Source organism: Drosophila nasuta, unplaced genomic scaffold, assembly GCF_023558535.2.
Source record: "Drosophila nasuta strain 15112-1781.00 unplaced genomic scaffold, ASM2355853v1 ctg78_pilon, whole genome shotgun sequence".
Lineage (NCBI taxonomy): Eukaryota > Metazoa > Arthropoda > Insecta > Diptera > Drosophilidae > Drosophila > Drosophila nasuta.
The window spans coordinates 44487-55567 of NW_026869618.1; the positions used below are offsets into that span (position 1 = coordinate 44487).

The window sequence follows — 11081 nt, forward strand, 5'->3', positions numbered from 1 at the left end:
CTGGGATTAAGTTGCCAGCACCGGCAATAGCCTGGCCAAAAATATTCGATCGAATTTTTTGAAATGTTTGCACGCATATCAAGTTTGTTTCAAATTTCTGCACATGCGATTTCTGTTACATACACTAATACCAATAGTCTTTATTGATTCCAAAAATTTGGTTGCTATCAAATAAAAATTGTGGAAGTTTAAAGAAGGAAGTTTAAGATATATTTTTGTATAGGAAAACGCCTTATTACTATGGGTCTTAATTGCACTCTATGCTACATATTTATTGATTTTAATATTATTGCGGTATATCCGTATGATACATTTTATTCAAAGTGGGTAACGTGTAACTCGCAGTCGAGCATACCCGACTGTAGCTGTCCCAATGGAAACATTTCATTCATGTTCAATGCATTAACAAGATATCAATCTGTTCTGCGCAATCTGCGCGGTAAAAATTTTGTTTACTTCCGAGCGTGCCAAAATTGTTGTGGCTGACAATGCCATGATCATTTGAGCTTGTATTACTAGGTTATTTAGGGAAATTCTTTGTGACATTTCATTTAATTTGGAAAACAATCAACTAATTCGTTTGTCTTGACAAACTTCTTATGCATTGACTAACTAAACTATCATAATTTGCTTTAATCGACTTATAAATATCGTGCTTTAAAGATATTAAAACACTTATTGCAAGTTTGGCAAGCATTAAAGCATAAAGTGTTGTAGCTCTTTGCTTTTGTTTGTTAGTAAATTCTGAACTTCCCTTCTCTGCGATTCTCAAATTGTTAACGTCATACGTAGCTGTGATTTTGACTGTTTAACTTGAAAGTTACAAATTTGTATGTGGCTAATTCACAGACAAAATTTGTCACGTGATATTTACAGTAAAAACATAAACTGAAAAAATTTTAAAAATAAGTAAAGGTTATTCTTATACCTCTGGATTAATACTATATTTAGAGCTAAGATTGATTTTAGGAACTTTTTTATTTTACTATAAAATACATAAATTCATTATTTTTGCGTTCATTTCGATAATATTTGCAATTATCTTTAAACAGAAAAATAAGGCCAAAATTATTCTTGGCTCTAATAAAAGTGCTAATCAAGAGCTATAGGATTTATTTTTACTTAATATAAAAATAACGATATTTTCGTCAGAGAATTTCTCATATATATAATCATAAAGTGTTGGATATAGATTAGAACATTTTCAATTATTTTATTCACTTGGATATCTAATAATTTGTTCTTAACTTTTGCAGATTATTTGGGCGTGCACTTTGCCAGCTTTTGCTTGAAATAGTCGAGGGCAACAACCCGGAGGTGCTGTTGGATATGGTGATCGCTCTGATACTGGCATTCAATCAGCAGTTTAGCGAGCATGCGGTGAATGTGATCATCGAAGCCATGCAGAATCGGCCCACAGCCAAAGTGTTCACCGAGAAGCTCTTGTTGCTGCTCAATCGAGAAGGTAAAGCCAAACAATGTGTACTTTATTTTGTGATTAATATATAATACTTAGATGATACTATAATACTATAATACTGAGATGATCCAACGCGACTGCTGAAGCATCACAATGAGCACATGAACACGGTGCTGCGCATGTTTATTGACATCTTCAGTCATCCGGATACGGCTGGCATGTTTTATACAAACCATATCAATGACCTCATCGATATTGTGGTGCGTCAACTTTCCGATCTGGATGCGGGCAATGTGTTAAGTAATAATATATGTATTATATAATTACCTTACTAATAATCTGGGTGTTAGTTACGTCCGTGCTATTTGGAGCTGTGTCGTCGCATTTTGCGCAACACAAACTATCAGGACCATCAGCATCGCAAGCACGATCTCATGAAGATCTTTATGCGCATCTTTTGCGAGGAGACCGAATGCAGTGCATCCGATCAGCAGTTAGTGCGCGAAATCGCCAACGAATTTCCCCAATTGTTTAAAGACAGAATCTAGAATTGCAAACACAAAAACACAACTCCTAAAACCAACTAAAACCAAAATAAATACCAATCTAAAGCGTTGCTAGTGAGGCTACTAAAGCGAGCCAACCAAAAATATTTTCAATTTTAAATTGTATAGTTTACAAAACTGAGAAATCAACAGCAGCTAAATAACTTTTCGGATAGCCTTAAAAAAATGAATCAACTGCTCGCTATCTCTATCTAATCAAATCAATAACAAGAAATGAAAATGCAAAACAAACAAACTTTTCGACAAATGCAATTTTATATAATATGTGTTTATTAATTTGTAAGACGTTTTTAATTGATATTAAAGTTTATAAACATATTAAGTTTATTGTTAAACGATAAAACAAAAAATCCCCAAAAAAAAAAATAATTGTTAAATTGAATTGAAACAGAAAAACACAAAACAAAAAAATGTACAAAAGAATTTTTAACAACAAGTTAAAACAAACAATAACAAGCAACAACAATATAGCAAAAATGCTCACGAAAAAACGAATTAACTTAACTAAATGCAGAAAAGAAATTAATAAGCCGCACATTTCAAAGATCAAATATACAAAACAACTGCACCATTGCAACATATGCTGACGATACAGTCATTCTGGCAACAAGCTCTTCTCGAGACGAAGCATCTCAACTGTTGCAAAGTGAGCTCAGTCTGATTGAAGTCTGGTTTCTTCGCTGGAAAATTAAAATTAATTCCCTGAAGTCTGTCCAAATAACTTTTGCACTAAGACCAGGAAGATGCCCTAATGTAACACTTTACGGCTCAGCAATTCCAGAAGATACCTGTGTGAAGTATCTTGGCATGCACCTCGACTGCAGACTAACATGGAAACCGCACTTAAAAAGAGAAATGTCAATAACTCAAAATAAAAAACACTGAAAATGTCCTGGTTACTAAGTAGAAAGTCCGCGGTTACTTTGGAAAACAAAATTTTCCTCTACAAAGCCATTTTGAAGCCTGTTTGGACATACGCTATTCAGCTCTGGGGAACAACTAGTAATTCAAATATTGAAATACTTCAGCGCTACCAATCAAAAACATCGCGACAAATTGTTAACGCTCCATTTTATGTAACCAATGCAAATATTCACAGAGATCTAAATATTCCAACTATAAAAGAAGAGATAAAGAAATATAGTAAGAAATATACAGATAGACTTCACAATCTTGTAAATAATTTAGCCCTAGGTCTTTAAGACAATAGCTCAACTGTTAGAAGTCTTAAAAGATTTCACATTCTTGATCATATGTATGCAAAGGTTAATTTAAGTAAACAAGAAGTTATATTTAATAGCAGATTTCCAGTGAAACCTGGAACATATATATATTTTTGAAAATAATACCGCAATATTTTGCTTTTATTCAAAATGGGTAGTGGGTATCTCACAGTCGAGCACACTCGACTGTAGCTTTCTAACTTGTTTATGTTATTGGCATGATCAGCTTCAAAGAATGCAATATTTCGTTCTCCAATTACAAAATTGTATGGCATAATTCCAGGTTTGTTTACACAAATTAAAAACGTAAATAGTAAATTTTACTTATTCGTCTGTGGCAATTCTCAAGTGGTTCTAGTATGTTGTTGATAAGGACTCATCCGTCAGCTGGCAGAGGGTTGGAGGAAATTTTTATTGTTTCTTCTGACATTTGCTACTATTATAAATCTTGTTAATTATTCTAATAATATTTCAATTTATTAATAATTTTTAATTGAAAAGTTTCCTTATAATTTTACATATTTCTGTTGCTGCGACGGCGACAATTGTGATTGGGCCTGTGATGAGCATGGGTGCGCATGTGTGCCGCCAGGTTGCGCCGATGTTTCACCATCTCGCCGCACACTTCGAGCAATTGCGATTGGGACTGTGCTGAGCTATTATGGACACGCATATGGTTACTGAGGCCTTTCTTGGTTGCGAATGCCTTGATGCATTCGTCGCACTTGAAGGGCTCAATTACTTTATCGATTTGCTCTTCGCCCGATATGACCATCTGATCGTCGACCATCTGCAGTTCGTCCCCTCGGTTAATTCGTTTTTTTTCGTGAGCATTTTTGCTATATTGTTGTTGCTTGTTATTGTTTGTATTCTTGATAAACTTGTTGTTAAAAAGAATATATCATTTTGCTTTCACTTTTGTTCTTGTTGTTTGCAATTTGAGAATATCATTTTTTTGTATATTTGATCTTTGAAATGTGCGGCTTATTAATTTCTTTTCTGCATTTAGTTAAGTTAATTCGTTTTTTTTCGTGAGCATTTTTGCTATATTGTTGTTGCTTGTTATTGTTTGTTTTCTTGATAAACTTGTTGTTAAAAATTCTTTTGTACATTTCTTTTGTTTTGTGTTTTTCTGTTTCAATTCAATTTAACAATTTTTTTTTTTTGTTGGGGATTTTTGTTTTATCGTTTAACAATAAACTTAATATGTTTATAAACTTTAATACCAATTAAAAACGTCTTACAAATTAATAAACACGTATTATATAAAATTGTATTTGTCGAAAAGTTTGTTTGTTTTGCATTTTCATTTCTTGTTATTGATTTGATTAGATAGAGATAGCGATCAGTTGATTCATTTATTTAAGGCTATCCGAAAAGTTATTTAGCTGCTGTTGATTTCTCAGTTTTGTAAACTATACAATTTAAAATTGAAAATATTTTTGGTTGGCTCGCTTTGGTAGTCTCACTAGCAACGCTTTAGATTGGTATTTATTTTGGTTTTAGTTGGTTTTAGGAGTTGTGTTTTTTCTGTTTGCAATTCTAGATTCTGGCTCTGTCTTTAAACAATTGGGGAAATTCGTTGGTGATTTCGCGCACCAACTGCTGATCGGATGCACTGCATTCGGTCTCCTCGCAAAATATGCGCATAAAGATCTTCATGAGATCGTGCTTGCGATGCTGATGGTCCTGATAGTTTGTGTTGCGCAAAATGCGACGACACAGCTCCAAATAGCACGGACGTAACTAACACCCAGATTATTAGTAAGGTAATTATATAATACATATATTATTACTTAACACATTGCCCGCATCCAGATCGGAAAGTTGACGCACCACAATATCGATGAGGTCATTGATATGGTTTGAATAAAACATGCCAGCCGTATCCGGATTACTGAAGATGTCAATAAACATGCGCAGCACCGTGTTCATGTGCTCATTGTGATGCTTCAGCAGTCGCGTTGGATCATCTAAGTATTATAGTATTATAGTATATAGTATTAATCACAAAATAAAGTACACATTGTTTGGCTTTACCTTCTCGATTGAGCAGCAACAAGAGCTTCGGTGAACACTTTGGCTGTGAGCCGATTCTGCATGGCTTCGATGATCACATTCACCGCATGCTCGCTAAACTGCTGATTGAATGCCAGTATCAGAGCGATCACCATATCCACCAGCACCTCCCGGTTGTTGCCCTCGACTATTTCAAGCAAAAAGCTGGCAAAGTGCACGCCCAAATAATCTGCAAAAGTTAAGAACAAATTATTAGATATCCAAGTGAATAAAATAATTGAAAATGTTCTAATCTATATCCAACACTTTATGATTATATATATGAGAAATTCTCTAACGAAAATATCGCATGTGACAATATTTAACGTGGAACAACATGTTTTAGCCTAGCATGTCCTATTAGCACTTTTATTAGAGACAAGAATAATTTTGGGATTATTTTTCAGTATAAAGATAATTGCAAATATTATCGAAATGAACGCAAAAAATAATGAATTTATGTATTTTATAGTAAAATAAAAAGTTCCTAAAATCAATCTTAGCTCTAAATATAGTGTTAATCCAGAGGTATAAGAATAACCTTTACTTATTCTTAAAATTTGTTCAGTTTATGTTTTTTACTGTAAATATCACGTGACAAATTTTGTCTGTGAATTAGCCACATACAAATTTGTAACTTTCAAGTTAAACAGTCAAAATCACAGCTACGTATGACGTTAACAATTTGAGAATCGCAGAGAAGGGAAGTTCAGAATTTACTAACAAACAAAAAGCAAAAGAGCTACAACACTTTATGCTTTAATGCTTGCCAAACTTGCAATAAGTGTTTTAATATCTTTAAAGCACGATATTTATAAGTCGATTAAAGCAAATTATGATAGTTTAGTTAGTCAATGCATAAGAAGTTTGTCAAGACAAACGAATTAGTTGATTGTTTTCCAAATTAAATGAAATGTCACAAAGAATTTCCCTAAATAACCTAGTAATTCCCATTAAAAGCTGCTTTAAAATGCAATTTGCTCACCTTGATGATTCACAGGCATCAGCTGGCCCAACGAGAATATTATGGTTAGCATCTTGACCAGCTGCTTAAACAGATCCAGATCGGCAAAGTGTGCCTTCATGTCTTTGACCTTAAGAAATTCAATTTTGTCCACAAATTAGATCACTTTGCAAAGCAAATATACATACATGAATAAAATGTGCAACTTACAATATCGAGTGGCAGCAGTGAAGTTAGCAGAATGTCGACGATAATGTGATCAAGATGACAGGCAGCTGTGAAGGTCTGAAGCAGGAGGCGTTTGATGGACCAGCGTCTCTCCATCTGATAGTACTGCACCAGATTGATGAACATCTGATACTGATCGCGCGACATCTCATAGCAACTGATGTTCTCATCCGCATTGTTCTGTCCAGCACAAGCAGACAGAGAAGAGAATAAACAAAGTTAATAAAAGGTAAATAAGCTTAATTCGTTTAACGGCCAAAATAGTGTTCATTAAAATAGGTGTAGCAACATCATATTTCTGTGTATTTCTATGAAATTCTTTCCATCTTGTGTTTCAGTAAAGTGAGTAAACAATGCCACTAAATGCGTTACGTTCTTGTGTGACCCTTAAGTGGGTCAATTTCGAGACGAAGTGTTTTTAGAAGTGGCCGTTAAGCGCAACGGTTGTGATGTGCAATTTTTTCTAAATTTTGACAGTTAAGTGAGTAGACTTTTGCCACTAAGTTCATTTTAGGAGCGGTCGCTAAGTGGGAAATAACTAATGTGTAATTCTGTGTAAGTAAACTTTGTCACAAAGTGCATTTCAGATGTGGTTGCTAAGTGCGAAATTTAGGATATGCAGTTCTAACGCTCTTGAATGACAGTTAAGTGAGTAAATTTTGTCACTAAGTTCATTTTAGGGCGGTCGCTAAGTGCGAAATAACTGATGTGCAATTCTAACTCTATTGTCTGACCCTTAAGTAAGTAAACTTTGCTACTAAGTGCATTTCAGATGTGGCCGTTAAGTGCGTAATTTGGAATGTGCAATTCTTACGCTCTTGTGTGACTCTTAAATGAGTAAGCTTTGCCACTGAGTGCATTTTAGATGTGGCCGCTAAGTGCGAAATTTTGTATGTGCTCTTGAATGACAGTTAAGTGAGTTAACCTTGTCACTAAGTTATTTTAGGGATGACCGCTAAATGAAAAATAACTGATGTGCAATTCTAGCGCTCTTGTGTGACTCTTAAGTGAGTAAACTTTGCCACTAAAATCATTTAGGGTGTGGCCGCTAAGTGGGAAATAACTTATGTGCAATTCTAACGCTCTTGTGTGACCCTTATGAGTAAACTTTGCCACTAAGTGCATTTAAGATGAGGCCGCTAAGTGCGAAATAACTGATGTGCAATTCTAACTCTCTTGTGTGACCCTTAAGTGAGTAAACTTTCCCACTAAGTGCATTTCAGATGTGGCCGTTAAGTGCGAAATTTGGAATGTGTAGTTCTTACGCTTTTGTGTGACTCTTAAGTGAGTAAACTTTGCCACTAAAATCATTTAAGGTGTGACCGCTAAGTGCGAAATAACTGATGTGTAATTCTAAATCTATTGTCTGACCCTTAAGTGAGTAAACATTGCCACTAAGTGCATTTCAGATGTGGTTGCTAAGTGTGAAATTTAGGATGTGCAGTTCTAACGCCTTGAATGACAGTTAAGTGAGTAAAATCATTTAAGGTGTGGCCGCTAAGTGCGAAATAACTGAAGTGCAATTCTAACTCTCTTATATGCCCCTTAAGTGTCACTAAGTGCATTTCAGATATGGCCGTTAAGTGCATTAGTTAGAATGTAGCTTCACTCACCAGTATTTCGACAAGTTCCTCAAGAAACTGTATAATATCCTCATCATCTTCGTAGAGCATCCAATTGCGCTGCTCCGTATCGTTCTTGCAATCGGCCAACTGGTTAAACAAATACTGCAAACGCTTCGCATCGTGTGTGATGCCCAGCAGCTCCTTGGGCGTCGGCACTTTGCCGGTAACATGGACAGCAACTGGCTCCAGATACGGATTGATGGCGCCATTGTACAACTCCTCCAGGCTGGTCAACACAACACGCAATGCCTTGCACGACAAATCGAAACTGAGATTCGTATTCCGACGCAGCTCATCGACAATTTGATAGACATCCGATGACTCCACCTTCAGCTGTCCTCGGCCATTGCTCGATGATGACGCTCCCGCTGTTCCTGCTGCTGCAGCAGCTGCGAGATGATGCGGTGGCGATGGACTCTCAATGCTGTCGTCCAGCGCTTGACTGTTGTCGGCACTATTGATGGCCGGATTTGTGCAGCCATTGCAGCCATCATCATCGACATCGACATCGACATCATCATCCTCATCGCTCGCCTCATCCGATTTATCATCCGCCCCTGGCTAAGACTTAGACTCTGTGGCTCAGCATGCGTTGGTTTTCGAGTCGATGACGACGCCGTCGCCTAGGCGCTGGCTTCTCCGGGCTTTGTTCAGATAGCATGGGGTTCAAGGAAAGGGCCAACTAATAGGACGCACCACTTATAATAATAATACATTTAAAATTTCGCGTACATATGGGAAAACAGAGAAGATGGAGTGTAAAGGGAAGGTTACATTAAACAATAGTAAAAGAGACGAGAAAGGGAAGGAGAGGAAGGTAGGTTAACAAAGAAGACGGAGCCACTCTCTAACGCAATACAGCTGTTATTGTGTGCAGACGCCCACCCTACCGTGATCCTGCATTCAAATGCCAAAATTAAAAATTTGGCAGGATCCCTAAGAGACAGTGGTTCGGCTAATCTACTCCCTGCTTGGTTAGGCATGTTTCCAAATAAAAGTAAACAATTAAGCGGACATACTTAATTTATTAACATATGACAAAAATAATTTGAATATTAACAACATTATGAAATGACAAAAAATATGACAAGAGAAAATAAATAAATAAATAAACAAACATAGTAAGTGTGTATGAGGCAGAAATTATTTAAATAAGGCAAAAAGGAAAGAATAAATAAATAAATACTAAAAATAATTAACCTATAAATATAAAATATGATCTAGCATAAATATAATATAACTAATTATTTTTGGGGTTTGAAAATTACTAATACTTTAAGAATTTTGAAATTAAAATGACTTCATTGAGAATGATGAAAGCACAATGAATATAGGCAAACATGATCTATATTTTTAAACAGAAAAGCTCTGCGCAAGCAATTGGATGAGGATCAGCTGATGACTGTCACTCAATGCAGGCATGTATATGGCCAGCCTTACGAGGTCATTGACCGCTGGGACTGCAGTAGCAGCTGTAGCAGCGCTATGGTGAGATGCACCAAAAGCTCTAACTCATATGTATATATTATCAATTAGTAAGAGTGAAACAGACTTACATACATTCGGCGACTCCCACGCAGAAAGATCTTTCCTTGTGGTAGTGACTGTCTGTGGTGATGCTGTGGATAAATAGTAACAATAAAGCTTTTGCGCATGCGTAAAAGCTGGCTGCTATGATCTGCTAATGCAATTCCACACAAACATACAAATGTATGTAAGTATGAGTGCACCTACTTTGCAGGCAAACACAGAAACAAGAAATTTTACAACTAAATACAATTTTAAAAGGATATTTCGCCTATATATGGTGCCTTGTATGCATTCTTAAATGATTGCCAATTCTATTTTATACAATAGTACAGTGGTACTTGTATTATGAAGGCCCAAGAAAAGTTGTTGGTTCAACTTTCTCGCCACATCATATTACACCTACAACATTGATAAACATTCACTTAAAAATGCACATTTTACTAAACAATCTAAGCTAACAATAATTCAACAAAACAATCAAAAACATAGGCTGACAATCAGCTATTCGCCTTCGACCGCGATGACACAATAAGGAGCAGCACAATTCGTAGCTAGCGATTGAGGCGAGGCTGCCAACGCACTATGTTGAATTTGACCTGTTTTGTGGCCAAAATTAAAATTTTCAAATTAAGAAGATGTTTGAATGCAGGTTTCTTGAATAATGAAGGTTATTACTATAGGAAGGTATTTTCGAAAAGTGGGCGTGTCAACGACCACAGAAATCGAAAAAGCGAATATCTAAAGCAATATTTTCAAGGGATGAATGTCCTTTTCAAATGCGTTCTGCAAATTTGGTCCAGATCGGATAATAAATATGGAAGTTATTCAAGAAAAAAATCGCAAAGGCTTCACCAAGGGCTTGTTTATCATTTTGCGAAAAGTGACGGTTTTTCAGGGTTTAACGCAAGTAATCTTAATAGGACAGCAAGTTCAACAAGTAATGAAAGTGTATATGTCATCTTGTTTCTCGCAAAAGCACCTTGCTTACGCCACACTTCTAGCAGTTCTGCAATTCTGATCAAAATGTTGCTCCCCAATAATTCAAATTACGCAAAAAACGCATAATGAGCTTATATATTATGAATTTATAATTGACAAATCTACAACATCTATATGGACACTCACTAAACAAATTTGAACATTTTAGTTAAAACCTTTTGAAAAGTTCAACTTTCTTTCGAAAAGTGACAAGGGGACAATATTTGCTAAATATACAAATTGTTAGAAAAATACGAACAAAACACGCAACATATTAGTATCAACACATAGTAATAACCTGAAGAAGTAATATTATTTTTGAATTTTATTATTTAATGATTTTTGTGGGGATATGCCAATTTGAAATTGCACCGCAAATTTAACATTTAACACTGCACGTGGTGTCTGCTTGCAACAGCGGACTTTAACAGCTGATATTTTAACATTAAACTGTTAAGTTAGATTTAGTGTAAATACTGGGTTTTATAT

General features: G+C 35.6%; 2 protein-coding genes across 2 annotated transcripts; one reads left to right on the top strand and one right to left on the bottom strand.

The window, feature by feature from the left end:
* Nucleotides 1–1329: 1329 nt before the first annotated feature.
* On the top strand, nt 1330–2422 carry LOC132798057 (NCK-interacting protein with SH3 domain-like). Its single transcript, XM_060809772.1, has 3 exons — nt 1330–1465; nt 1544–1720; nt 1771–2422. Exons 1-3 carry the CDS (start codon nt 1330–1332, stop codon nt 1953–1955), a joined length of 498 nt encoding a protein of 165 aa, XP_060665755.1. The 3' UTR covers nt 1956–2422.
* Nucleotides 2423–4849: 2427 nt separating this feature from the next.
* Nucleotides 4850–8645, bottom strand: LOC132798058 (NCK-interacting protein with SH3 domain-like; the record flags this gene model as incomplete). Its single annotated transcript, XM_060809774.1, is given in 6 exon segments — nt 4850–5182; nt 5250–5278; nt 5280–5457; nt 6253–6361; nt 6442–6639; nt 8073–8645. Coding segments are annotated over 6 exon segments (1287 nt in total), but the record flags the coding sequence as incomplete, so codon positions are not given.
* Between the last annotated feature and the right edge of the window lie 2436 nt (nt 8646–11081).